The 26,957-nt window shown below is 39.3% G+C and overlaps 2 protein-coding genes across 2 annotated transcripts in view; both read left to right on the forward strand.

The window, feature by feature from the left end:
- The first annotated feature begins 11,499 nt into the window (after positions 1-11,499).
- On the forward strand, positions 11,500-17,508 carry pold4 (DNA polymerase delta 4, accessory subunit). The gene is made up of 5 exons (XM_063883073.1): positions 11,500-11,635; positions 14,498-14,616; positions 15,075-15,158; positions 16,489-16,603; positions 17,151-17,508. Exons 1-5 carry the CDS (start codon positions 11,628-11,630, stop codon positions 17,173-17,175), a joined length of 351 nt encoding a protein of 116 aa, XP_063739143.1. The 5' UTR covers positions 11,500-11,627; the 3' UTR covers positions 17,176-17,508.
- Positions 17,509-18,616: 1,108 nt separating this feature from the next.
- si:dkey-28b4.8 (sarcoplasmic/endoplasmic reticulum calcium ATPase 2) overlaps positions 18,617-26,957 on the forward strand; it is a 31,958-nt gene continuing 23,617 nt past the window's right edge. Inside the window, 5 exon segments of the mRNA XM_063883365.1 lie at positions 18,617-18,996; positions 20,415-20,534; positions 20,712-20,729; positions 20,880-20,962; positions 21,151-21,255. Coding sequence (XP_063739435.1) covers positions 20,417-20,534; positions 20,712-20,729; positions 20,880-20,962; positions 21,151-21,255 — 324 coding nt within the window. The 5' untranslated portion in view covers positions 18,617-18,996; positions 20,415-20,416.

The following is a 26,957-nucleotide window of genomic DNA, read 5'->3' on the forward strand; positions in this document are numbered from 1 at the left end:
AAAACAACAACTATAGTACTCACGCACACATTGTAATCGGAATTGTTAATGTTACTTTAATAAGTACTTCAGTTGAACACAGTAGGCTACCACTGTATGAAATATAGCAAGAAAAGTTACGTTAGACACCTACATCTAGCGAGGCAATTCGGCCATCCAAACAGTGCATGCTATATTTAGTGTTTATCTATATATCATTAGGCCAAAAACCACATGTGTAACAGTACTTTAATACATTTTCTCTTTTGAATAGTAGATGATATCTTCACGAAGGGTGCTGCAAGAGCAAGTCATAGTAAGTCATAATAATGAGATAGTATGTCATAATAATGAGATAGTAAGTCATAATAATGAGATAGTAAGTCATAATGATGAGATAGTAAGTCATAATGATGAGATAGTAAGTCATAATGATGAGATAGTAAGTCATAATGATGAGATAGTAAGTCATAATGATGAGATAGTAAGTCATAATGATGAGATAGTAAGTCATAATGAGTCATAATAATGAGATAGTAAGTCATAATGATGAGATAGTAAGTCATAATAATGAGATAGTAAGTCATAATAATGAGATAGTAAGTCATAATGATGAGATAGTAAGTCATAATGATGAGATAGTAAGTCATAATAATGAGATAGTAAGTCATAATAATGAGATAGTAAGTCATAATGATGAGATAGTAAGTCATAATAATGAGATAGTAAGTCATAATGATGAGATAGTAAGTCATAATGATGAGATAGTAAGTCATAATGAGTCATAATAATGAGATAGTAAGTCATAATGATGAGATAGTAAGTCATAATGAGTCATAATAATGAGATAGTAAGTCATAATGATGAGATAGTAAGTCATAATGATGAGATAGTAAGTCATAATGAGTCATAATAATGAGATAGTATGTCATAATAATGAGATAGTAAGTCATAATGATGAGATAGTAAGTCATAATGAGTCATAATAATGAGATAGTATGTCATAATAATGAGATAGTAAGTCATAATGATGAGATAGTAAGTCATAATAATGAGATAGTAAGTCATAATGATGAGATAGTAAGTCATAATGATGAGATAGTAAGTCATAATGAGTCATAATAATGAGATAGTAAGTCATAATGATGAGATAGTAAGTCATAATGATGAGATAGTAAGTCATAATGAGTCATAATAATGAGATAGTAAGTCATAATGATGAGATAGTAAGTCATAATGAGTCATAATAATGAGATAGTAAGTCATAATGATGAGATAGTAAGTCATAATAATGAGATAGTAAGTCATAATAATGAGATAGTAAGTCATAATGATGAGATAGTAAGTCATAATGATGAGATAGTAAGTCATAATGAGTCATAATAATGAGATAGTAAGTCATAATGATGAGATAGTAAGTCATAATAATGTGATAGTAAGTCATAATGATGAGATAGTAAGTCATAATGATGAGATAGTAAGTCATAATGATGAGATAGTAAGTCATAATGAGTCATAATAATGAGATAGTAAGTCATAATGATGAGATAGTAAGTCATAATGAGTCATAATGATGAGATAGTAAGTCATAATGATGAGATAGTAAGTCATAATGAGTCATAATAATGAGATAGTAAGTCATAATAATGAGATAGTAAGTCATAATAATGAGATAGTAAGTCATAATAATGTGATAGTAAGTCATAATGATGAGATAGTAAGTCATAATGATGAGATAGTAAGTCATAATGAGTCATAATGATGAGATAGTAAGTCATAATAATGTGATAGTAAGTCATAATAATGAGATAGTAAGTCATAATAATGAGATAGTAAGTCATAATGAGTCATAATGATGAGATAGTAAGTCATAATAATGAGATAGTAAGTCATAATGATGAGATAGTAAGTCATAATGATGAGATAGTAAGTCATAATGATGAGATAGTAAGTCATAATGATGAGATAGTAAGTCATAATGATGAGATAGTAAGTCATAATGATGAGATAGTAAGTCATAATAATGAGGGTTTTTTTTCTTTTGTGGCACAAACCGGCTTCCATACCAAAACCCACCAAAGTAGTTGTGAAATATGGTCTATATAAAAAGCTGTGGTAACCGTTCCAAGCTCTGTGGGGCGAAAGGTGGACAAATTAAAGATTTGGGGTGGTTCAGGTTCAGGTTCAGGTTCAGGTTCTTTATTTGTACCCGCAGGTAGAGTTAGTTGCCGGATAAAAAGACAAGGGATCCATCCTGACACGCTCTAAAAACAAACACAGACAACTGACACGTCTCTAATACAAGTACAATAAAAGTACTAACTTTAGATGGAAAATTCACGCATCAAGAGCACCAAGAAACTAGCGCTGTGCGGCTAACCGGAAGGTAAACTAAGGAGCAATTGGCTTACTGCAAACTGCACAATGATGCAGTATTACACAACAGCAAAGAAACGTTATCGCCCGGCTCACCTACAACTGACAGATTGCAGAACAAGCTAACAAAGAAGAGTGCTAGGTAAACTCTCCTCCTTCATGGACTGAACATTCACTGGGCAGCGCACGATAAGTTTACATGTGTCGAGGCAGTTTGTAACTCACTGAGCTTCATTCTTGTGGGGGGGTTTTTTCAGGGTTTAGTCAAATACAAATTAATACTTAAGTTGTATGAGATCATTTTATAAGAGAATATATATTCTTCGGTCTTTCGATTTCTGCGCAAAACAGAATAAATGGATAATGAAATCAACAGTCAACCTAGATGGAAACTCTTAGCATTGTTAACATAAATCACTTAAAATGAAAATAATAAAATATCCCATTGTTACCATTTCCGGATTTCACAATTGCCCTGCACAATCAGTTTAATGTAACAGATCAATTCTGTGTCAAATATTTTATGATTCAATGTGCATTAAATCCATCATGTTGAATGTTTACCACAACGAGTGGAGCAGATCTCACTGAGTATAAATGGCTGCTATCAGGCCTGTGGATCAGTCTCTTCATCCCAACACACACCACCAACCATATCCAAGATATAACATTTCACTGTAATTCAATCAAAGCTGTTTTCAGTCCAAGCCTCGACCCTCTGAATAGCTCCATTAAACAGCAGCCGATAATGGACTGCCATTGGATGAGATGAGAACCAGGATGAAGAATAGTAGAAAGATACTATTTCTTTTTCCAATAAGAAAAAACAGATCATAGAGTTGGATGGAAAGCGGGTTTACTATTCCCTGGTGGCTGTTTAGTTTGAGGAATTTAATGTGGTACCAGGAATTTCTAACCGTGATGCTTGGTGTGAGGGTGTAGCAGGTTTGTTGGAGGTGTAGGGTCATCTTCGGCATAACAGTGGAAATTTAGGCCATGGTGGCGTATAATGTGACTGAGGGGCAGCATGTAGGTAATGAAGATGAGGGGACCAAGGGACCAGAGCTTGAGATTGGAGATACAGTGAAGCTCACCAGGGCTTTATGCTTGGACCCATATGTATTCAGGAACCCTTTGTCAATGAAGGTAGCACATAACAACAAAGATTAATTCTATCTTTGATTTTTACTGTAGTTGCTTAAAGATCGAGAGCTCATATTAAAACAAACTGCCATGTAAAAACACAATCATAATAACGTTTTTTTTTATATTTTGTTACAAAAAAGAGGTATTTCTCTCCAGCAGTAAACATCAGGCACACACACATGCACACACACACACACACACACACACACACACACACACACACACACACACACACACACACACACACACACACACACACACGCACCTTAAATTAGATCATACACTAAGTGATCTATCTGGATGGAGGGATAAGGAAGACATGGAGGGGAAAACCAAGAAATACGGATGCAGAACTGGTCAAAAGGATTTGTATTGATTATGACATTCACGAAAAAAGAAAGAGAAAGAAAGGAGCTGCTGTTGTCCTCTACCTTCCTGTCACCATCATCAAAGTCCTCATCATTATGTTAACTTCCATCACCATCACCTTAATGTTATTGTAAAGAGTACATCCATCCATATGGTGGAAGCAATAAAAAGATTATGCCAGTACACTTATCACGTCCCCGAACCACTTTGTGGTAATGGGAAACCAAATTAAAGTAAAGTACTTGTCTTCTTCTCTCTGTCTGATGGGTGGAAGTGGTGAAGAGTGGAGCTTCACTCTCAACAGATTATCATGGAGAAAGAACAATCAATATACAAGTATACATAACTGCTATGTAGCGTGAACCACACAGCTCTCAGAGTTGGCAAACATCACACTTCTAAGAGAAGATCAAAGACAATGCTCCCCAGTTCTATTACAGACATTGTAACATGACAAAGGAACTTTGCTATTAAGTACACAAAAACCAATGTGTCTTGATGCTTCAGTGACTCTAACCATTTCTTTATCTCCCCCAGGCGCTTGCATATAATTAACTGCCACGGACACATACTTTAAATCACTTCAACATGTAATCTTTTATTCCATAATTCCTTTGTTTGCAGGTAAATACATATACATTTGGAGGTATGAGGAAATGTATGCTATTTGCAAGATATTTGAAGGAAATCATTGTTTACTTATAGATATTTTGCTGTAAAGTATGTAAATGCACACTGCATTAAACCTAAACATGATAAGGTTTATCTTAAGGTAAAAAATAAGGCTAATGCTACAGTATATGCAGTCTATAGTCAAAAATGCTATTTGGACCTGGTTGTCTAAAGTAAACAATGCTATTTACACCTATGGTCAACAATGCTATATAAACCCGGTGTCAATAGTCAATATGTTTGAGGCACAATGGTCTTTGCCAAAGGATTTATCAGACAGTATGAAGATCATTTTTTATTGTGTTCTGTTGTAATGTTTCTGTAAGTAATTGTAAGCAACTTTGATTGACAGAATATTGCTTTTTATTGTACTTTTTATTTCATGTTTCAAATAAGGCTGATGCTATTTAAAACCCAAGTTTCTGTGGTCAACAATGCTATTTGCACCCGGGTGTAAGTAATTGTAAGCAACTTTTTTCATTTTTTGTTACTTTTTTAAGGGGCAGGTAAAATAAGTGTTATATTATATTCACCTCCCCGAAAACACTGTTGTTACTAAAAAATATTTGAAAGAAATCATTGTTTTCTTATAGCAGTGTATGAAATTCGGCCAAAATAGGAGCTAGACCACAGGGCTAGTAACTTTCAAAAGTTACTAGCCCTGGTGTAAAGTTACTAGACCAAGCAAATCAATGTATGTCGTAGGCACGCGCATCACGTTTTCACATCATACACCACAATTTTCATAATAATAATAATAAAAAAAGCGATTTGGCGGACTTTCAGCTCAGAAAAGATCAAATTGGACATTATTGTTATTTTGTATTTGTGTTTTCAGCTATTTTTGGCATGATTGTATTATCAGTATACTTTAGGCTGGGATAAGTGACAGCGCTTTACATTTTCTTCAAAGAAAAAACACAGCAGATTACAAACAATAATTTATTAAAGTAGAACAACAGACTGAGAACAAGGGACATGAACAATATTAGCAGTGGATCAAACGATCAACATCAGTTCATTTAGGCAAAATGGTAATACAAACCGTAATACTTGCTGTAATAGCAGTAGTAATTGGTCTACAACAGACTACCACAATCATTCCTCATCCTCACCAACAAGACCTCTATCTTCCATCTCACCATCGTCAGAATCTACATTATCCTCCATGTCTGTAAACCAGTCTGAGTCAACAGAGTTTATCTCCTTGGTTTCAGCTTCAACTACTGCACCCCCAGCAGCTTCAGCAACCATTTGAGCACCATCCACTCCGTCAACTGCATCAATCTCTTCCTGCACTTGTTTGGCTCCCTCCAAAGCTGCCATTCTGCCTTTCTTTCTTCCCTCCATGAAGTTGGGTCTGCGATTGTGGTTTTGATTCCACTGGTGAATGGCAGATGATGGATCAAAATCCTTTGTAGGTTCTGAGTGCAGCTGAATTGTCATGAGCATTGTCATGGTGGTAGCCTTCAGTCTATTCCTGTACTGGGACTTGGTAATCTTCATTTGAGAGAATCCTCTCTCACACTCAGAGGTGGCGGCAGGGAGTGATAAGACCAGATCAATTACATGCAGGATATTTGGAAACGTGCTCTTGTAAAGCTCAAACACAGATGGCCAGGACATGGAGTGAATCTTGTTCCCCTGGTTTTCGTACAATGCTTGTTTGAGGGAGGTCCACTCTGCTTCGATTGCACTTACATCTACTCCAACATTGTCGAAGTGCTCCCTGTAGTGGTCGATAATCACTCCAATGAAGTCATCCCCAAAATCATCTTCATGCTCCTGAGGCCATGACTGCATGTCCGCTATTTTTGTAGCTTTGAGGACTTCACCTCCCATGTCACTGAATCTCCGGGCTAGTGAACCAACCAATGCCTCAACGACCTTCTCAATCTGGCCTGAAGAGTAGTCTACCCCTGTTAGGGTCTGACCTTCAAAGGAGTTACAGTCTCCCTGCTGGAGTTTCCGCTGCTCAGGTCCTGCCCTGAAATAGTGAAACCAGCACCAAAACCATCACCACCAAAAATAAAGGCATAAAACAGTTGTGATTTACAAAAGAACCAGCAATAGCAAAGAGCATTTACGTAAATAAGCAAGTGGTTAAACAACTAATTAGAGCAGGAAATGACTTCATGATTTAATGAGCAATGTATCTATATTACCGGTCCTTGAATTTGTTGATGCTGGTCATTGTGGCCTTCAGTGCTTCATGTACATGATAGGTACAAACTTCTCTCTGCTGCAGCGTCTTCGACAGTTTGGAGAGAACGGCCAGAATGTCACTTAGGAAGTGGGCAAAACTCATGGCATCTTTGGAGCGCAGCGTTTTCAGGAGACCTTTTGCCTTTGCTTGCATACCACTAGCTGTCCTGGTGGTGGCAACCTGCAATTCATTTAATATTTTTTTTAATTTCAATTTACAAAAATGTATTTCAATATGTTGCCACAGTGGATATCAGATGATATCATTCATACAACAGAAAATTCATCGGGCTGTTAATAACATGTTATTATTATCAAATGTCTTACTTGACTGAGATGAAGAACAATTGCACGGTAACCACGCAACATGTTTTGCAGTGCTGTGTGGGTATGGCTAACCCAGCGCGTTCCTCCAACTCGGACAGGCCAGATCTTGGAGATGTTGGTGGTACTGAAAGCTGCCTTCAAACCAGCGGCCTGTTTAGGGATCCTGTAAAGCTTGTACAGAGCATCCAGGAGGACATAGACTTTGATGAACAAAGAGGCTTGTTTCATGGCTTCTTTGAAGGCCAATTCCACCCTATGGGCCATGCACTGCACCATCAGTATGTCTCCACTGATTCTTTCCCGCATGAGAGCGATCACCCCAGCCTTTTTCCCGGTGTTGACAGCCGCCCCATCGCCAGCAAATCCCACAATCTTCTTCATCATTTCTTCCTTTGGGATCCCCGGGAGCTTTACAGCTTGCATTATAGCATCATAGATGCCATTGGCATCTGGTTTGTCACACTGTACAAGTCCAAGGAAATTGCAGTGAGTCTTGCCATCCACTGCAAAGTGCAAGTAAACAATCTCTTGTTCAGTGGCAGAGACATCTGTTGATCCGTCGGACATTATTGTGATAAACTTAGCACTCTTTACCTTGTCTTCAATTGCTAGACGGGTGATTTCGGCTATAGCAACCAAAAACTCCTTACAGCTCTTTTCATTTCTGTAGGTGCTGCCGAGATCCAGGCCCTTCTTCTCATCCATTTCACACATCCATTTGAAATCAGAAACTGGTCTGCAGTGCATGGCAAGGGCGTGGGCATTTATGAAGAGTATCTTGAGCTTCTGAAATACTTTAGTATTCAAAGTCTCAATGGTCTTCTCGGCTATGCTCTCACCTTTCTTCTTATTCCTGGCCTCATACTTCTCCTGGGCTTCCTTGTGGCCGTCAGATCGTTGGTGACAGACTAAAGTGTCATGCTTCAGGTTTTGACACCCTTTGACAAAGGAACCTTGACTTCGCTTTCTGAAGATATCCCTCTGTTGTTGGGTTTCAGCATGGGGGCCGTATACAGTTTGACATGGCAGGCAGAATAAAGTTTCACTTTCGTCCACAATCAACCAAGGAAATTCTGCTTTCCATGCAGGCACTACACTTCGTTTCCTTTTAGTGGCATCGTATGCCTTATTCACTTCCTTTAAATCCATTTTCTTTTTCTTTTCAGGTGGTTGGTTAGGCGTGAGACCACACCACTGACGGAGCATGATTTTGCTTTGTTATTGTCAACCTCTCTTGCACAGCATCTATAAGATTGATTGTGAACATGTATTTATTCATTCTTTATACAGTACATTTAATGCTAGTTCTGATTATATTACTACTATTACTCACAGACTTGCAGTCAGGGGAGGCAGAGGAGGCAGAGCTAAATGTGGTATAGGGCCAAGCCCTTGGACTACTAAACTTGTTGACTTGTTATAGTCATTTTTTTTTCTATAGGCCTATTATTATTATTATGGTGGGTGTATGGAGTTTGGAGTTTTTTTGTATAATAATCTGCGAAATCCCTAAGACAAACCTTAAATAAAATCAAAAGTGAATAGGGCCATTACTAGATCAACTGCAGTGAAAACGCAGAAGGGAGGCAAACACAGTAGCTAGCTCTGCCTCAATGAGGGGGACGTGCGAGAGCGCACCAGTCGGGGTTATGCTTGTTCTGCCGTTGATCTGAGCTACGTTATGAGGCTACGTTATGTCTTTGACGTTTATGACCTTGTTCGTCAAAATGGCAGATTTTATAGTGATTAAGATAGGCCTACTCGTAAATCTGACTGAAAGTGGAAGTGTCTGCCTCGCCAGCCACGAACCTCACCGTATGTCACTGCTAGATCTAACATCTCCTCATTGACATCTCCATCCATTTTTTATGTTTTACAAATGATTTAAAAGTGCTAGTTATACAAATCACCCAACATTTAACAGTGTACACGATTAGCATTCAGGCAAACTCATTACAAATATACTCCTGTGTGACCTTAACTTCTAAAACCAAGATTATGTTCACCGTAAAATGACGTGGCTTACCTATAAGATTGAACGCTAACTTTATTACATGTTATCGTGGGCAACACACAGCATGAACCCTACGGGTTATCAGAAGGGACAAAAACATTTGAATAAACAAATTAATAAGACACGAATGCAGCGTGTGCGAAATAAGACCAATCTTATGTTGTGCAAGAGAGGTTTACAATAGCAAAAATAGGTTCGCGATGACGGCCGTAATGCTTGTAATAGACGCTCCGTGCAAAGGGGCTGTAAAATTGCCAGACACACGGGCAGGCAAGTGCATAGAGTTACTAGCCCGGTAAGAAAGTTACTAGACCCGGGCTTGCGGGCGTGTCGTTATTTCGAACCCTGCTTATAGATATTTTTGCTGTAAAGTATGTAAATGCACACTGCATTAACCCTAATCATGATAAGGTCCATTAAGGAAAAAAATAAGGCTGATTGTGGAGGACACGGTGCGTGCAAAGTTTTGGTTGTGCTGCAGCTTGATTTCCTATCCTCTGTAAGAAGGGTCCAACGACTTGTGAGGAAGAACGGCTGTCCACAGGCAGTTCCAACTTTAACAGACTTTATCGCAGAGTGATGAACTGAACATTGATATAGGTTTAGCGTGTTATACAGGGTGTGTTCTTTCGTGTGGGTTTGTGTGTACATGTGTGTGAATGTGTGAATGTGTGTGTGTGTGTGTGTGTGTGTGTGTGTGTGTGTGTGTGTGTGTGTGTGTGTGTGTGTGTGTGTGTGTGTGTGTGTGTGTGTGTGTGTGGTCTATTTTCCATGCACGCACACGCATGTCCACAACACCGACTCTGCCAACACTATAACACAGTTATGCGGTTATAACACAATAGTGACAGTCCGATCGCCATCAGTGTGCTTGCTTCCACTGAACAGCAAGTGCACGTTGCGAAATTGCACCACATGGTTGAGACCACTTGTAATTCTGGCTAGGGGTCACATGGAATAGTCCAACTAACGGGGGAGTTTTATACACTGATGCTATAACTTTCTTAACATTCCACATATATCTTAAACATCTGCGTCTTTTGAGAAGTGAAGAATTAAGTTGTTATGTGATTTTAAAACAATAAAATCAGATTTTAATGAGAGCAAAGTCTTAACGTTTCAAGACCTGACCTGTGTTCATGACACATATTTCTGGGAGATCATAAGGTCTGATGTTTTCCCCTTTACACCGTCTGACAGGCTCAGTTTGGGACTCTGGAAGACACAGAGTATAGAGAAGCGGAGAGCTGGGAGAAGTACTCAGATCTTAAGTGAAAGTAGAAGTACTCAGATCTTGTACTTGTGTAAAAGTAGAAGTACTCAGATCTTGTACTTGAGTAAAGTAGAAGTACCAGAGTGTAGGAATACTCTGTCACAGTAAAAGTCCTGCATTCAAAATGTTCCTCCAGTGAAAGTAGAAAGTACTCTCATCTAAATGTACTTAAAGCAGTGACAGTAAAAGTAGTCATTGTGTGATTGGTCCATTTCAGAATAATATCTCTGATATGTTTTATAATGATTGATCATTAAAGTGTTCTCAGAGCTGGTAAAGGTGCAGCTAGTTTGAATGGCTTTGTATACTGCAGGGTAGCTGCTGAATTTACTCCAGGTGAACTACAGTCTGATTTAAGGGCTGATTATATTTACCATCATTAATCCAGATCTGTAAAGAAACTAAAGGGATTAAATAAATGTAGTGGAGTAAAAGGACACCATTCACCTCTGAATTGTAGAGAAGTACAAGTACAAAGTAGCAACAAATAATCAGGTAAAAGTACAAGTATCTCAAAATTGTACTTCAGTACAGTACATGAGTAAATGTACTAAGTTTACATCCCACCTCTGGAGAAGCAGCTGTGGTTCTCTAAATTTATGTAAATTACTTGAAGGCAACATTGCCCTCTCTTGGGTCCTAAGCAACACATCGAGTGTGAAGTCAAAGATATATGGTTCCTTAGAAATGAGAGGGACTTATACTTCACTATACCTCTACTAGTACTGCTTGTTCTACTTATATTTGCCAGTATATACTACATTTCGTGGGTATTACTGGCTGCCACTCCACTATTACACAGTTGTTGAAGAGATAACTGTGCAACATAATTTTTTTATTTTCACACACAAGTAATGTTGTCCCTGGCTGCTTCGTCCTTACTTTATGTTCACTTTGCCTACTTTTTATAATGCTGTTACATGTTTGTCCCATGGATGTATACTTATTTTCTTTTCTTTATTAACATGTGCTTGCCTCTCTGCTAACTCTGCTAAGTTTTTGCCTTTGTCTCTACTGTCCCCTTGCTGCAACAGTGTACATTTCCCCCGCTGCGGGACAGGCTTTCTGATTCTGGGTGCAGCCTACGTTAGTAACCTGCTGCTTAACGGTAGTACTGAAAAGATAACGGCAGGCGGCAGTGAAGGGGCCCGGTACTGCACACTGGTAGAGACAGAAGAAGAAAACGTCGTCATTGTTTTGGTCTGTCCCTTCTGTGCATAGTGGATGATAGCACACATTTAATCTTTCGGAGCTTTTATTCTCTAAATGTTAAGGTAAGTTCAGCAGACTGATAAAGCTGTGCGTGCAGAAACAGCACGGTTATACAACGTTATTATAGCGAATGATGACGTGTGAGATCTTTTACTGCAGCTTGCCCTGTCCATAAGTAACATTAGCATACTGGGACGCTTCTATCTGTGTTGAATAGGATAACTCCATTACAATGTAATTGAATAACATTGTTGGAAGAGGAGTGTGAAGTGGTTCTAACTGCATTTTACCGTCTTTCCAAAGCAACAAGGACATGAAGAATGAATACTTTTCTACTTTTACTTGAGGAACATTTTGAAAGCAGGACTTTAACAGAGTATTCCTACACTCTGGTATTTCTACTTTTACTCAAGTAAAGACCTGAGTACTTCTACTTTTACTAAAGTACAAGATCAGCAATGTTCAGAACAACAGATAAAGCCAGAAATCTAAGTAAAGTCACGGACTATTGTAATGGCGTCTTTACAGGTCTCACTAAGAAATCCATTAGAAAGCTACAGCTGATTCAGAACGCTGCGGCTCGAGTCCTCACTAACACTGTGTGGATCACATCACTCCAGTTCTGAGGTCTTTACACTGAGAGTGGATCACATCAGTCCAGTCCTGAGGTCTTTACACTGAGAGAGTGGATCACATCACTCCAGTTCTGAGGTCTTTACACTGAGAGTGGATCACATCACTCCAGTTCTGAGGTCTTTACACTGAGAGAGTGGATCACATCAGTCCAGTTCTGAAGTCTTTACACTGAGAGAGTGGATCACATCAGTCCAGTCCTGAGGTCTTTACACTGAGAGAGTGGATCACATCAGTCCAGTTCTGAAGTCTTTACACTGAGAGAGTGGATCACATCAGTCCAGTTCTGAAGTCTTTACACTGAGAGAGTGGATCACATCACTCCAGTTCTGAGGTCTTTACACTGAGAGAGTGGATCACATCAGTCCAGTCCTGAGGTCTTTACACTGAGAGAGTGGATCACATCAGTCCAGTCCTGAGGTCTTTACACTGAGAGAGTGGATCACATCAGTCCAGTTCTGAAGTCTTTACACTGAGAGAGTGGATCACATCAGTCCAGTTCTGAAGTCTTTACACTGAGAGAGTGGATCACATCACTCCAGTTCTGAAGTCTTTACACTGAGAGAGTGGATCACATCACTCCAGTTCTGAAGTCTTTACACTGAGAGAGTGGATCACATCAGTCCAGTTCTGAAGTCTTTACACTGAGAGAGTGGATCACATCAGTCCAGTTCTGAGGTCTTTACACTGAGAGAGTGGATCACATCAGTCCAGTTCTGAAGTCTTTACACTGAGAGAGTGGATCACATCACTCCAGTTCTGAAGTCTTTACACTGAGAGAGTGGACCACATCACTCCAGTTCTGAAGTCTTTACACTGAGAGAGTGGATCACAACAGTCCAGTTCTGAAGTCTTTACACTGAGAGAGTGGACCACATCAGTCCAGTTCTGAAGTCTTTACACTGAGAGAGTGGATCACATCAGTCCAGTTCTGAAGTCTTTACACTGAGAGAGTGGATCACATCAGTCCAGTTCTGAAGTCTTTACACTGAGAGAGTGGATCACATCACTCCAGTTCTGAAGTCTTTACACTGAGAGAGTGGACCACATCACTCCAGTTCTGAAGTCTTTACACTGAGAGAGTGGACCACATCAGCCCAGTTCTGAAGTCTTTACACTGAGAGAGTGGATCACATCAGTCCAGTTCTGAAGTCTTTACACTGAGAGAGTGGATCATATCAGTCCAGTTCTGAGGTCTTTACACTGAGAGAGTGGATCACATCACTCCAGTTCTGAAGTCTTTACACTGAGAGAGTGGACCACATCACTCCAGTTCTGAAGTCTTTACACTGAGAGAGTGGACCACATCAGCCCAGTTCTGAAGTCTTTACACTGAGAGAGTGGATCACATCAGTCCAGTTCTGAAGTCTTTACACTGAGAGAGTGGATCATATCAGTCCAGTTCTGAAGTCTTTACACTGAGAGAGTGGATCACATCAGTCCAGTTCTGAAGTCTTTACACTGAGAGAGTGGATCACATCAGTCCAGTTCTGAAGTCTTTACACTGGCTTCCTGTCTGTCAGAGAACTGATTTCATAGTTCTGCAGCTGGTTTATAAAGCATTGAATGGTTTAGGCCCAAAATACATTTGTTATCTCCTGCTACATTATGAACCATCCAGAACTCTCAGGTCATCTGGGACGGGGCAGCTTTCTGTCCCCAGAATTAGAACTAAACATGGAGAAGCAGCGTTCAGTTATTATGCTCCAAATATCTGGAACAAACTCCCAGAACCCTGCAGGTCCTCTGCAACTCTTACTACTTTTACATCCAGGCTGGAAACATTTCTTTTTGCCGCTGCTTTTCATTGAACTCTTCAATCTCACACTGTAACTTGTATTCATGTATTTTATACATTAGCTTTTGTTTTATGTATATTTTACTCTCTTTGCTTTTTAATGATTTTAAATGCCATTTTATAACGTGTTCCTGCTGCACTATTTCTTAATGCGCTTAATGTTTTTCATTTTTGGATACTTTGAATTGCAACTAGAGGCTGCTTTGTACATTAAAATCAAAAGGATTAACATCTGTGACCAGCTCAGAAATATGTTTGTTTAACACAGATGTGAGCAGGGTAGTGTCCATGCATGGAGGGGTGATATGGGTAAATTCATTTTTTATTGCAGCTAATATTAAATCACTTGTTTAAAGAGGTAATCTTTGCAGCTGTGAACAGGCTACTGATTACAATTTAGAAGAACACTTTCCTAAGGTCAATAGAAGAACTGATGCACTTCATAATAAAGGAAATAATCAGCTCAAAATCCATCCAAACACGTGTGTTTCAGATCAGTCACCATGACCGCCAAGCACGGGCTGATAACCGATTCATTCAAGGTGGTGAAGAAAGCTAAGAGAGGGGCCAGAAAAGCGAAGAGACCCCCTTCACCTCCTCCGACACAGCAAGGTCAAAACTGTGTGTGTGTGTGTGTGTGTGTGTGTGTGTGTGTGTGTGTGTGTGTGTGTGTGTGTGTGTGTGTGTGTGTGTGTGTGTGTGTGTGTGTGTATTCTCCCCTCAGTGAAACAGAAAGACTGTGAAAAACATATTCACGTTTTGATATATATAATATTAATTGTTGTTACTTTTAGTTTTTAGGTATCTATCCACTGATACCTGCATACCGTATATGTCCCCGGTAAAATTCACAATCTGACAGAAGCCTTTATAAAAATGGAAAACTTGATGTCTAGTTTATAATAAATAAAGCAGTAATCTTGTAAAGAAGATTCAATTTTGATTTTCGAGTTTGTTTATATTGAATAATTACCCATTTCAGAGCAGTGTTAGATTGATCTGATTCTTGAATGTGAGATTAAACATACTGTCTGCCACATAATCCCTCTCTGATTCTGTCGTTGGAGCAGAGGCTGGAGCTGAAACGCCTCAGGAGAAGGAGCTGCGGACGCTCAGAAACTTTGACCTGGACTGGAGGTTTGGGCCCTGCATAGGTAACACACTGATAATGTAGCGTCAACTCAAATATCTGTAACTGGTTTGAATCTGTGTACAGGGTGTCCCTGAGTAGTCAAGTATATTTAAAATAAAGTGCTTCACCAAGGGTTTTCATGAAAAAGGTCATACAATCAGGCCCAGTTTTATTATAACAAGCGCCTCGTGCTTAATAAAATGAAGACTGATGGTCATGTTTCACAAAATGCCCTAAGAAAAATATGACTTTAGAGTTAGAACATAACTGTGTTTGCTTTCTTACTCAAATGACTTTTATCAGATATTTGTTTTTTCTTTGTGCATCAAGTACAGACAGGTCCAGGATGATGTTAGCCTAACTTAGCTCAAAGATGGAGGCAGAGGGAAACAGCTTGCCTAGCTCTAACAAAAAAGAAAATAGACAGCCTTGTACAAGTTCAATAAAACAAATGGTTTGAACATGTCACACATCACAATCACCACCAGGTAGTCATGTAGATATCCCCCATGTGGAGCTTCTCTTGACCTTTTGAAAAGTGAAGCTGAGGCAGGTAATATGATACTTGCCAAATGAACATTTTAAAATCAATATACAGTTAGTAAAAGTGTAAGATTTAGAGTTTATAATATCACATTGTGTCGATCCCACTGTTCTAAGGTGAAACTGAGCAATACCTTCAACAGAACCACAGAAGCAGCCGCACTTTTCAAGTCTTTCCTGTCCTGCTCTACCTGGGCCTTTATTTTGAGGGGGGGGGGTTGTTTTTTTTCTATCATTTGAAACTGATTTGGACCCTAATCCCTGGACAACTCTGTCTGCGTTCTTCATGAAAACAATGAAAAGACAGCTCTACAGATTCACAAAAACACTCCTTCCTCTTTTAACCTGTAACATTATATAGATGTATTATATAATCTTAAATAAGAGCAAAAATGTCGTTGCTACTGGATATAAGCCTGTACTAATGTATCAAAACGTACTGACTAAAACGTATTTCTGTAATCTCATGAGAAAATATAAACTTGTTTATTCAAATAATAAAACAATATTATAGTTTGAAGTTGTGACTGGTTTTACCACATTTTCATGTAGCAATCATGAAACAGTTTTAATTTAAGCTGTACTAATCAATATTTAGCAAATCATACAAAAAGGATGCCAAACAAAGTGGCTGTTCAATGACCTTCACTTTCTGCATTTAGTCTTCACTGCACTAATAATGCCCTCCACTGTCGTTGAGACGCACACATCAGTATTGCTAATTTAATCTTCTGTTCTTGAAGTTTGAGTGGTCACTTTTCATCACACAAAACACTGAATCATTTATCAAACCTCTCTTTCTTCTCCAGGGATCAGCCGGCTGCAGAGATGGGAGCGAGCAAAGCTTCATGGTCTGAACCCTCCTGAGGAGATCAGAGAGCTGCTGCTGCTGCAAACACACACCGACCCCAAGTACAACCTGAGGTAACACACACAGTGTTTGGAAAGTACAACACAACGCTTACTCTGTATTGACTCCTACAGTATACTCAACATGTCAACATCCGCAATCAAGCAGACTACTGGTCTGCTTTCCATAATAATTCAACTGATTAGGAAATCCAGATGTTCTATCTTCCTAACATTTAAAAAATGACATTGTGGTATGACTAGGGTTTTCCTGATATCAACATCATTGAATCCGGTGTCTGAGGCTCTCCCGAAAATTTTAATGTATTCTTTTTAAAAGTGTATTAATTACCTTATTCACGAGTTAAGATACATGACTGAGTTGCAACACAATCTGTCAGGAATATCACTTGATATGAGGTATATATCATTCTATGATACTTTTACTAAGGTTAAGTATATGACCTCTGTATCCATCTGTATACAATTCATATTCTTCTTAATTATTTATAACTCATAACTATGGTTAATTTTGGTCTGCATTTGAACTAGTGCGTGTTCATATCGATAGGATCTGTGTTCATTTGTTAGTAATGATTGTGCTTTTTTTTTTATCTTTCAGCTTATGGAGGGACTATCCTTTGTGAAGAAGACATTGTAAGAACAAGAAAAGAATTCAGATTAAAACCAAAGCCAAGTTAATATATATCAGCACAAGTCACAAAAGTGTCTCAGAGCGATTTACCTTCCATCCTAAGCCCCTAGAAACGTACATAAGGAAACAACAATGGAAAGGGGAAAATATAGTAAGTGAGTAACCTGAGGAAGGGCAGCAGAGGAGAGGTCAATCTCCCAGCATGGACACAGAAGATGACACAGCATCCAGTTTTTTGGCTTTTTCTTGCATTTGTTCTTTGTAGTTTTCTACACACTACATGTATACTAACATTTTTTATTAAAAAAACAACTCTTCCAAACTACTGATTTCTTCTTTGTTGTGTTATAAGATGGAAGGAGAGACACTGTGGGAATAAAGTAATGAAGTGAAAGTTACACATTCAAACAATTTGCCTCAGTAACTGACCCAGCTCAACACTGTTCATGAGACGGTGTTCTACAGCGCTGCCAAGAGATGGAAAGGGTTAAGCCTTTATGAAAGGTCTGTGATAGCCTATGTAGTGGTCAGTGAGATAGTAAAGATGTGAATATGAGGATTAAAACGTAAAATAATGTTGATTATAAACACATGGCCATGATTTCTTCTAATATTTAGGTTTCTCTTTACAATTGGGGAAACAACTATTATTTATTCTCATTGTACTTCACAGGGGTTTGTTACAAAATGCAGTTAAAGTTATATTTTTTCTGAGAAAGCACTATACTGTAATAATAAATGTTATTGTAGAAAATATAAATTGTGCTTTAGCTGAACAAACTTAGCAGGTTCTGTTTTAGAAATACACAAGGAGGAAAAGAAGGCCTACCTTCTTAAAGCGTAAACCTCATAGCCCAAATGTATTGCTTTTTGATTGGACAGCAGTTTCGTCAATCACACAGAGCTCACAGCTGATTGGAACCCATATCCATCAGTTGAGCGACACCAGGCGCACCGCCCGCTGATTGCCAGAGATCGCTGCGACTGAGGACGGGGCGAGGGCGTGGGCTGGATTTAGGAGGAATCTACAGCGTGATTCGTTAATGTGTAACGTCAGTCTAAATCGCTGGCCTCCCATTGGTTTATTCTGAGCTCTGATTGGTTTTCTTCGACGCATATACAGTTTAATCACGTTAATTACGCGGCAGAATAAAGCGTCAAGATAGACAAACTTAGCTGCGAAACACGAGAAGTCTGTCGACTTTTATTTTAAATGAATGCCCAAAATTGGTCGATGAGGGAAGAAATACAGCTGTCAGTTTCCCCGTGGTCGTGGAATACTTAAGGTTTTTTTCAAAATACATTTAATGTCATGACATGTAAATTTAGATCACATCACGACATGTGGCAGAAATGTTTATTTTGAAGGTTTAGACCGGAAGTGGTTTTATGTGGCTGTCATCTTGACTTGATTGGCTGCTGTAAAGCTAGCCTGTAGGAGTATTAGCAAAGATGCTCGGTCTCTGGTATTAGTGACCCATAGACAGAGAGCGCAGCCGGGACGGAGGTTGATAATACCACGCAGTCTGTATGGCATAGTCTTGGACCACACTTAGACAATTATTCGCCTTACAAAAGCCTTATTTTCTTTTAAAAACAACATTTTTACCGCTCGGGAATCGTAGGCTGTTTATATGGAAATATGAGCAGCTGTCACAGTATAACTAACGTAAATCTCGACAGTCTGTGGTAAAAACGAATTTCAAAGTAGATTGTTTTTCCGTTGCTGTGGGGAATTTAGTTCAATGCGCATGGTGCTGAGATATATCGTGCCATACTGAAAGTGCTGGGACGGTGGACAGACGTCACTCCGGTAAGCAACCTGTTAGTCTCCGAGGATTAACGGCGGAGCAGCGCTAAAGTAGCTGCGTACGTTAGCTAGCTTCACCTGCAAACACCAGCTATCTGCTAGCTTGTGGCTCAGAGGCTTTAGCCTGTTTTGTTGTTTTGCCTGTCATTTAAAATACGGCCTACAGTGTCAGTGTATAACCAGCTTGTTATGCAGCTATATCAACGGCTAACTCAACATGTCTCTCTACCGTTATGTCGTCCATAATACCCAGCGTTAAGGCGAGGCTAGTCCTAATAACAGCATAAAAGCGTGTACCGCACAAAGTGTGTACCGGTGAATTAATCGTTTATGTTTTATGGTTGACGTTTAGCAATTGACCCTGTCCTCATTATTACTGTTAACATTTTAGCATCATGTTGGCTCCTGTCTATAATGCAGGGCGGTCGCTCGGTGTTGTGCATAGGGAACAGCGTTACTCCGGGGTTTTATCTTAGACACGGGCCCACCTCTAACAACCTGTCTAAGGGCCTTTATCAGTCAATGGAAATAGGGTCTTATGATGTATTCGACATTGACGATCCATTATGAAGCTCGTACAGGCATATTAAAATGTTGCTTACACAGGGCCATTTAAACATTGTCACGGTGGTTGGTAGGGACAGGTCATGGGAATAACAGGCACTTTTATTTATTTATTATTACAGTGGGTGAAAACTAGCATACTGGGTGTATTGGATGATCTTAAATGGATCGAACCTGTTTATAAAGGACACAAATTCTTGTCGGGCAGTATTTCTGATGGGTCAATAGGCAATGTTGTATCAAAAATAACAAAAACAAGAAAAATACTAAATGTGTTTGGAGGTACATAAAAAAGTCTGAGGCCATTTACAGAAGCACATTCTAAAAAAAGATGTAGCTCCTTGTCTCCTGGGCCTGTGTGTCTCTGCAGGCTCCAGTGTGTGTGGTTGCCTGGCTAACAGAACATTTGATTCCCCAGTCAGCAGATGCTGTAACACTGTGTGCTCTGTACACAACCAAGAAGAGTGTATTCCAGTGTGGATCCACTGAAATACTTCATTTCTTATTGAAAATCACATTACATGACAAATACAAAGAACTGATAAGAACATTAGTCAGAGGAAAACATTGCATTTTCACAACGTCATGGAAAAAGTCAAACCTAAACATGTTAAATACAGCAAGAACACTTTTGTCTAACCCTAACCCTAACCTTGTCAGCCATATTACCTAACTTAAATGGTGGTTATAAATGAGGATGGTTACATAATACACTACAAACTTTTCAATCAGTTTTATAATGGCCTCCACGTTAGTAAGAAAAAGCGATTTGAAGACAGAATATGATATTTTATTTACATGTGATGTAAGATTATTGCTTATTTCTATTGAGTATGTGTTCTGTCTCCTCTCCTCAGTGATGGATAATGCTCATACTAAGACGGTGGAGGAGGTTTTGGGCTTCTTCACTGTCAATGAGTCTACAGGTCTGAGCTGTGAGCAGCTGAAGAAGAACAGGGAGAAATGGGGAACAAATGGTACTAATGGAAATATCAATGTGTCACTGCTGCAAATGAAAAACAGAGCTACTGTAGGGGAATTAAAAATGATTGATCACTGCTCTACAATGTAATTTAATAATTAAAGTACCAGTGCTGTTAATGACGTCATTTTTCTTTTTCTCCATCTCCCTTTAACTCTTTCTTTACTCACAGAATTGCCAGCCGAAGAGGGTAAGATATCTATCTATCTATCTATCCATCTATCTATCTATCTATCTATCTATCCATCCATCCATCCATCTATCCATCCATCCATCCATCCATCCATCCCTTCTTTTTATTCTTCTGCTGCTCATTGTGTTCCTTGGTGTCGTCATGCAGGGAAGTCACTGTGGGAGCTGGTCCTGGAACAGTTTGAGGACCTGTTGGTTCGAATCCTGCTTCTTGCTGCGTGCATTTCTTTTGTAAGTAAACAGAACTGTGTGCAAAACCACACTCAAACACACACTCAGAAATATATGGATTTTGAATGGACTGTGCATTCTGCTATACCTATACCTATTCTGCTATAAAACACACATAATATGAGTGTTAATAACACAGTGCCACATTAAACACAAACCTTTTCTCTGTCTTGTTTTTTGTGCTGCAGACCCTGGCTTGGTTTGAAGAAGGGGAGGGGACGATCACAGCCTTTGTTGAACCCTTTGTCATCCTCCTCATCCTCATCGCCAATGCTATTGTGGGAGTTTGGCAGGTAAACAGTGTGCAGGTTTTGCGTATTGTTATCATGGCACCCTATTTGGCCAATTTAATTATATTAAAGACTCATCCAAATGTCATTATGAATGGTTTAAATGTAATCTCTAATTTCCTTTATATGTGTTTAATTGTTGACACTGTTAATGTAATATAAAATAGCCTATAGCTGCATGAATCAATGCTCTACAATAAAGCAAGACAGTAGCAACTGGTGCACTAAATGGCTTACAAAATATATGCAGCAGACTCTTGGAATGAACCCTGTATGTGGAGGCTATATTCCCATTGAATAGGGCCGCTCAGAGGCTGAACTATAAATAATAATATCTGTACTGAAGTTAACGTTTTAAGGATATTAAATATTGTAAGAACAATAAAGAAACAGAATCACACGGTAAACAAAAGGTATCCGAGCTAAGCTCACCCCCATCGTCCTACTACGAAAGCTCCACCTGGTGCCCTGAATACCATTAAGCACACCGGAAACAACCAATTGAAAGTGTGTGTGTGTCGTGTTAACAAATAATGAAGATAATATTACTAAAAACACAGGCTACCTCAGCATTTTGGCTCCTGCACTGTATGTGTGTTTAGAGTAACTACAAGGTTGTATGTGGTAAGTGAGAGGAGTGTAGCAGTCTGTCACCAACACTGGGATCCACTCCCATGCCCACAGAGTGCAGCCTGTTTCTCATGTTGATGAGATGACTGAACTGTCAACAGAACTCTTGACATTTCTCCATTATTGTTAAAGCGAGTGATTTAAAAACTAGGCAATTAATACTTTTTTTGTATTCTTATACAAACCATATCGTAGCTCAGCGACTTTAGTTAAAGGCTAGTTCAACTTTCTTCAGGGAGTAGTTGCGAGAGAATACCCAAAGCCAATCAGTAACCAATCCTGTAACTCCTTAGCTATGTTGTCTTATGTTCTATAGAATTTCTTCCCTTCATATTTCTGTTTCCCTCCAGGGGACGGAAAAGTGTAACTGTTGCAGAAGGATGCATTTAGCCATTTCCTGGTATGTTATCAGTAGTAGACTGAAAAAGTGCTATATTAATGCAGTTCATTTACCATTTATCTGCAGTGCACCATTCAGATGACAGGTTATACAAACCTAACACAAGTACGCTGTTATACAACAATCATGGAATGAATCCTCTATTGAACCTGGAAATGAGTTAGCATTTTATCATTTCCTGTTCCTGCTTCTCAAAGTCAATGTTTCCTTTGAGGTTTTTATGATTGGAAGCCTTAACTAAGGTCTGAGATTTTCAATTCTTGACTTAGCGGTGGTGATACTCAGACATGTGAACGGATGTAGTTTGTTTATAGCTTAACAATAGCCGAAATCTAATGGAAAAATCTAATTGATGGGTTGGCCTTCAAAAATACATCATCATTGCTCCACTCTGGAATAGAATAGAAAAGAAGTACTTTATTGATCCCAATTTGGGATATTATATCTTTTGTTGCAGCATCTCTATTCATTATCGTTTCTCAATGTTCAGTGTTGGTTTACACTAGCACTTCCCAAACTTTGTTTGCGGAGCACCCCCTTCTACGTCCCAACCGGGTTGACGCACCCCCCAAAAAAACGCAACAAAAAAAAACCCTTTGAAATAAAGCTTTGTTTTATCGCCATATAAAGACTCATGTTTAATCAGGCGCAAATAACCAGAACACGCATGACAATAACAACATCAACAAAGTTTGAATATAATGCAACAAAGAAAAATTGCAGCAATATGAAATGACCGTGCAGCTAACATCAACATCATCATAACACAACAGTTATGGAGATGACAACGACAGTACATTGAATTAAATTGCAATGAAGTTACAAACGATCCACAACATTAAAGAGCATGGGCTCAGAAACAGATCAAATAAATAAAAACGAGGATCAATCTGAAACTTTTCAAGTGCTACAACAAAATTACACACGATCCACAACATAAGTAACAAAGAGCATAGGCTCAGGAACATAAAATAGGCCTAAATTAAAAGAGGATAAAGAGGATCCATCTGGAACTTTTCAAGCGCAGCGCAAAAGTCACTCAGCCTGCAGCGAGAGAGGGAGGTGGGGTGGGATATGGGGAGGATGATGATGATGAGTATTCCCAGTAGGCCCATATTTGTAGCAATAATATCAATACCGACAAATGCTTACCCATATTAATGCGACGGGTGGGCTTGCATCTTGGCACAAAGCTCTCCGAAGTTTGGCACAATGGAAGACAGTTTAAGCCTCAAATCCTTCTCAACAGCATCCAGTCTTTGCCGATGTTTAGTTTTAACTGCTGCCATAGCAGAGAAACCAGCCTCGCAGAGATAAGTTGTGGCGAAGGGCCTCAAAACTCAAGGCTTGCTTTGCCAGGACTGTGTATGATGTCAGTGACTCGGTCCAAAACTCCACAAGTGGCTTTCGTTTGAACTGTAACTGCAGCGCTCCATCAGATGACAGCTCGATCAGCTGCTCCTGCTCGTGAAATGACAGCTTTGGGATGGGCAGGGAAACTTCAAATGGATTGCGAATCCAAGCGCGAGATGTGTCCATAGTTGACGAGTTGGTTGAGGTGTTCAATTATGAGACTTTTCACATGCTCACCCAGGTCCACGTCATTTTCCCCCAAGAACTCTTGAAGCGTAGGGAAACACAGGTGTGTGTTCCCACTCACACAACTCGCCCAGAACCGTAGCTTCTTTATCATGGCCTCAATCCTGTCTTGTGTGTTGAACACAGTTACACTGACTCCCTGCAGACTTAGATTGAGTTCATTCAGAGCTGAGAAGATGTCCGCTAGATAGGCGAGCCTCTTCAGAAAATCTTTGTCATGCAGACTGGAGGCCAAATGAAACGGATTCTCCTCAAAAAACGGCTGCAGTTCGGGCTGGAGTTCGAAGAGCATTGTCAGCACTTTGCCGCGGGACAGCCAACGCATCTCTGTGTGCAGCAGCAGTGATTTGTGTTCGCTGCCCATCTCATTACGTAACAGTGTGAATATTCTTGAATTTAGCGGGCGAGCTTTGATGAAGTTCACCAGTTTGACTGCGTCGTTCAGCACTGCAAGTAGATCAGCTGGCATGTTTTTGGCTGCGAGGGCCTCTCTGTGAACACTGCGGTGCAGCTGTTGGGTGGACAGACTCTCCTAATATGAGCTATAAGTCCCGTGTGTTTCCCCGTCATTGATTTTGCCCCGTCTGTGCAAATTCCCACACAGCGCTCCCAGTCGATCCCATTGGTCCTCATAAAAACATCAATTAAATTGAAGATTTCCTTTCCTGTTGTTCTGGTAGCAAGGGGCCGACAGAACAAAAAATCTTCTTGTACCGTTCCTTCAAAAAGGTAACGGACATTCACAAGAAGATTGGCCAGATTTGCAACATCTGTAGACTCGTCTACTTGCAGAGAGTAAAACTCACTTTTCTTCACACGGCTGACTAGTGTAGCCAGGATGTCTTCAGACGTAGCATCAATGCGGCGACACAGTGTTATTGGACACAGGAATCATGTCCAACTTTTTTGCCTCTTTCTCTCCAATCATACACTCCACCATCTCTTTGGCCGCTGGCAAACACGTCATGTCTTCGGCAATTGTGTGCAGCAGCCCCTTTCTCCCTACTCTGTAACTGAGCAGATATGAAGCCCGTAATGCGTCTTTCGTAGACCCAACGCATGAATGAAACTGCATTTGTTTTTGGCTTTTCTGCAACTCCTCCAACTTTAAAAATTTAAGGGGCTTTTGATTTATATTGCCATGTTTCGTGTGCAGGTGACGACAGAGATAAGAAGGCTTCAGACAGCTGTTTGCTAGAACCTCACTGCACACCACGCACTGAGGCTTTGGGAAATCTGTATCGCCGATCCAAGTGAAGCCCAGGCCCAGATAATTTTCATCATATTTCCTTATTTTTTTGCCCGTCTGGTGTTCACCCTCATCACCTCTTTTTTGCCATCTCCTTCCCTCCTCTTCGGTTTCCTCCGGCGCATCATTTCCTGACTCCCGCTCATTTTCTTCTCTCGGACTCATTCCCATTCTCTCCGTCTCTGTTGCCTCCAAATCCTCACTCTCTCTTGGTCCCTCTCCTCCTTCATGACTAACAACTTTGTCATGAGACGTTCCACTTGACAGTTTCCCTGATTTCAGCCAGTTAATCATATTTGAAAGAATGAATGAAACGAGTTGGCGCGCATATATCCTAGCCTACAGAACACAGCGGCTGTCTTCTACTACGTTTCTATCAAAAACTAATCAATTATAGTTTTTTGATTAAAAAAAAAAGGGATTACAAAGGAAATGTTTATTGTTCCTGATTTTTATTGTAGCCTATGGAAACATCCCACTTAAAAAACAGCACTGTGTAAAATGTTTACACCAGAACATTTTCATCATGTTTATGTCAGTGACAGTAGGCAGATGAATAGAAACACCTCTGATAGTAGTTTAGGTGCTTAGTATTCTCTGTTTCTTTTCTGAGACTCAGGCTCCACGTGGTACAACACAGGGTTTATCTTGTTTATATTTGGTCTGTTGTTTCTGGTTGACCTAGTTTGGGTTTTATCAAAATCAAGCCAGGGCAGCCAATAGTTTTTGATGATGGTTGCGTGTGCCTCTGTGCTTGTGTTTAGCTTCTGTGTGTGTCATTTCTCTGCTCGTGGGGTCATGTTTGGATTCTAACATTTAATTGTTCAGATAAATGGGGAAAATCTGACAAAGGTTACTTGTTGGTGTATGTTTTTTTTTTTTTTTTTTTTTTTTTTTTTTTTTTTTTTTTTTTTTTTTTTTTTTCCCAAATATTTTTTATTGGATTTTAACATTCATATAATTACACATGGAACACAGAAATTGAAGGATAGTACAGCACAGTATAAAAATACAATCCAAACATACACCAAATTAAAATTACAACAATATAACAGAAAGAACAAAAATAAAAATAAAAAGCTTCTCAGTCGGTATCAGTATTACTTATATTTGGCATCCCATTACCTCCACCCTCTTCCAGAAAGGATAGGAATGGTAACCATATCTCCTCAAATTTATTGCGTTTACCTTTCACTATATAAGTTATTTTTTCCATGACCATGTTAGTCGCCATTTCTTTCAGCCAGTCATTTACATGCGGTGCTTGGATTTTTTTCCAAGATAAAGCTATTAAACGCTTTGCTTGCAACAGACACATGTCAAGGAAAGCATATTCCCTTCTTCTCAAAGGCATTTCAAGAGGGTATAAGTGCAGAATAAATGTTTTTGCTGATAATGTTAGATTGATACTTGTCATTTTATTGATCATATCCCTCACCCCTTTCCAGAAAAACATTATTTTTTCACACTCCCATATGCAATGATAAAAATCACCTTTAAGTTTGCTGCATTTTGTACAGGTATCAGGAATATTTCCGTTGTACTTGTGTAGAATAGCTGGAGTTATGTAAGTCCGCATCAACCATTTATATTGCAATAATTTCAATCTTACACTTATTGTTTGTGTCTGAGCTTCCTTACATGCCTCTGACCAATCATCCATACTCAGATCTTCTTTTAGGTCTTTCTTCCAGGCTTCTAATTTATTAATTGACGATTCTTGTGATCCTGATGTTATAGTTCTGTATAGATGTGAAATTAAACCTCTTGCATAGCAGTCTTTTCCCATTACTGTCTCTAAGCTGTTTAGTACTGGCATGTCTAAAG

This window comes from Eleginops maclovinus, chromosome 5 (assembly GCF_036324505.1).
Source record: "Eleginops maclovinus isolate JMC-PN-2008 ecotype Puerto Natales chromosome 5, JC_Emac_rtc_rv5, whole genome shotgun sequence".
NCBI classification, from domain to species: Eukaryota; Metazoa; Chordata; class Actinopteri; order Perciformes; family Eleginopidae; genus Eleginops; species Eleginops maclovinus.

Bases quoted from the DNA above. Each gene is read 5' to 3' on its own strand.
- pold4 (XM_063883073.1), top strand. The intron at 14,617-15,074 runs GTCAAAACTGTG...TCGTTGGAGCAG, and splicing joins ACCTCCTCCGACACAGCAAG to AGGCTGGAGCTGAAACGCCT. The intron at 16,604-17,150 runs GTAACACACACA...TTTATCTTTCAG, and splicing joins GACCCCAAGTACAACCTGAG to CTTATGGAGGGACTATCCTT.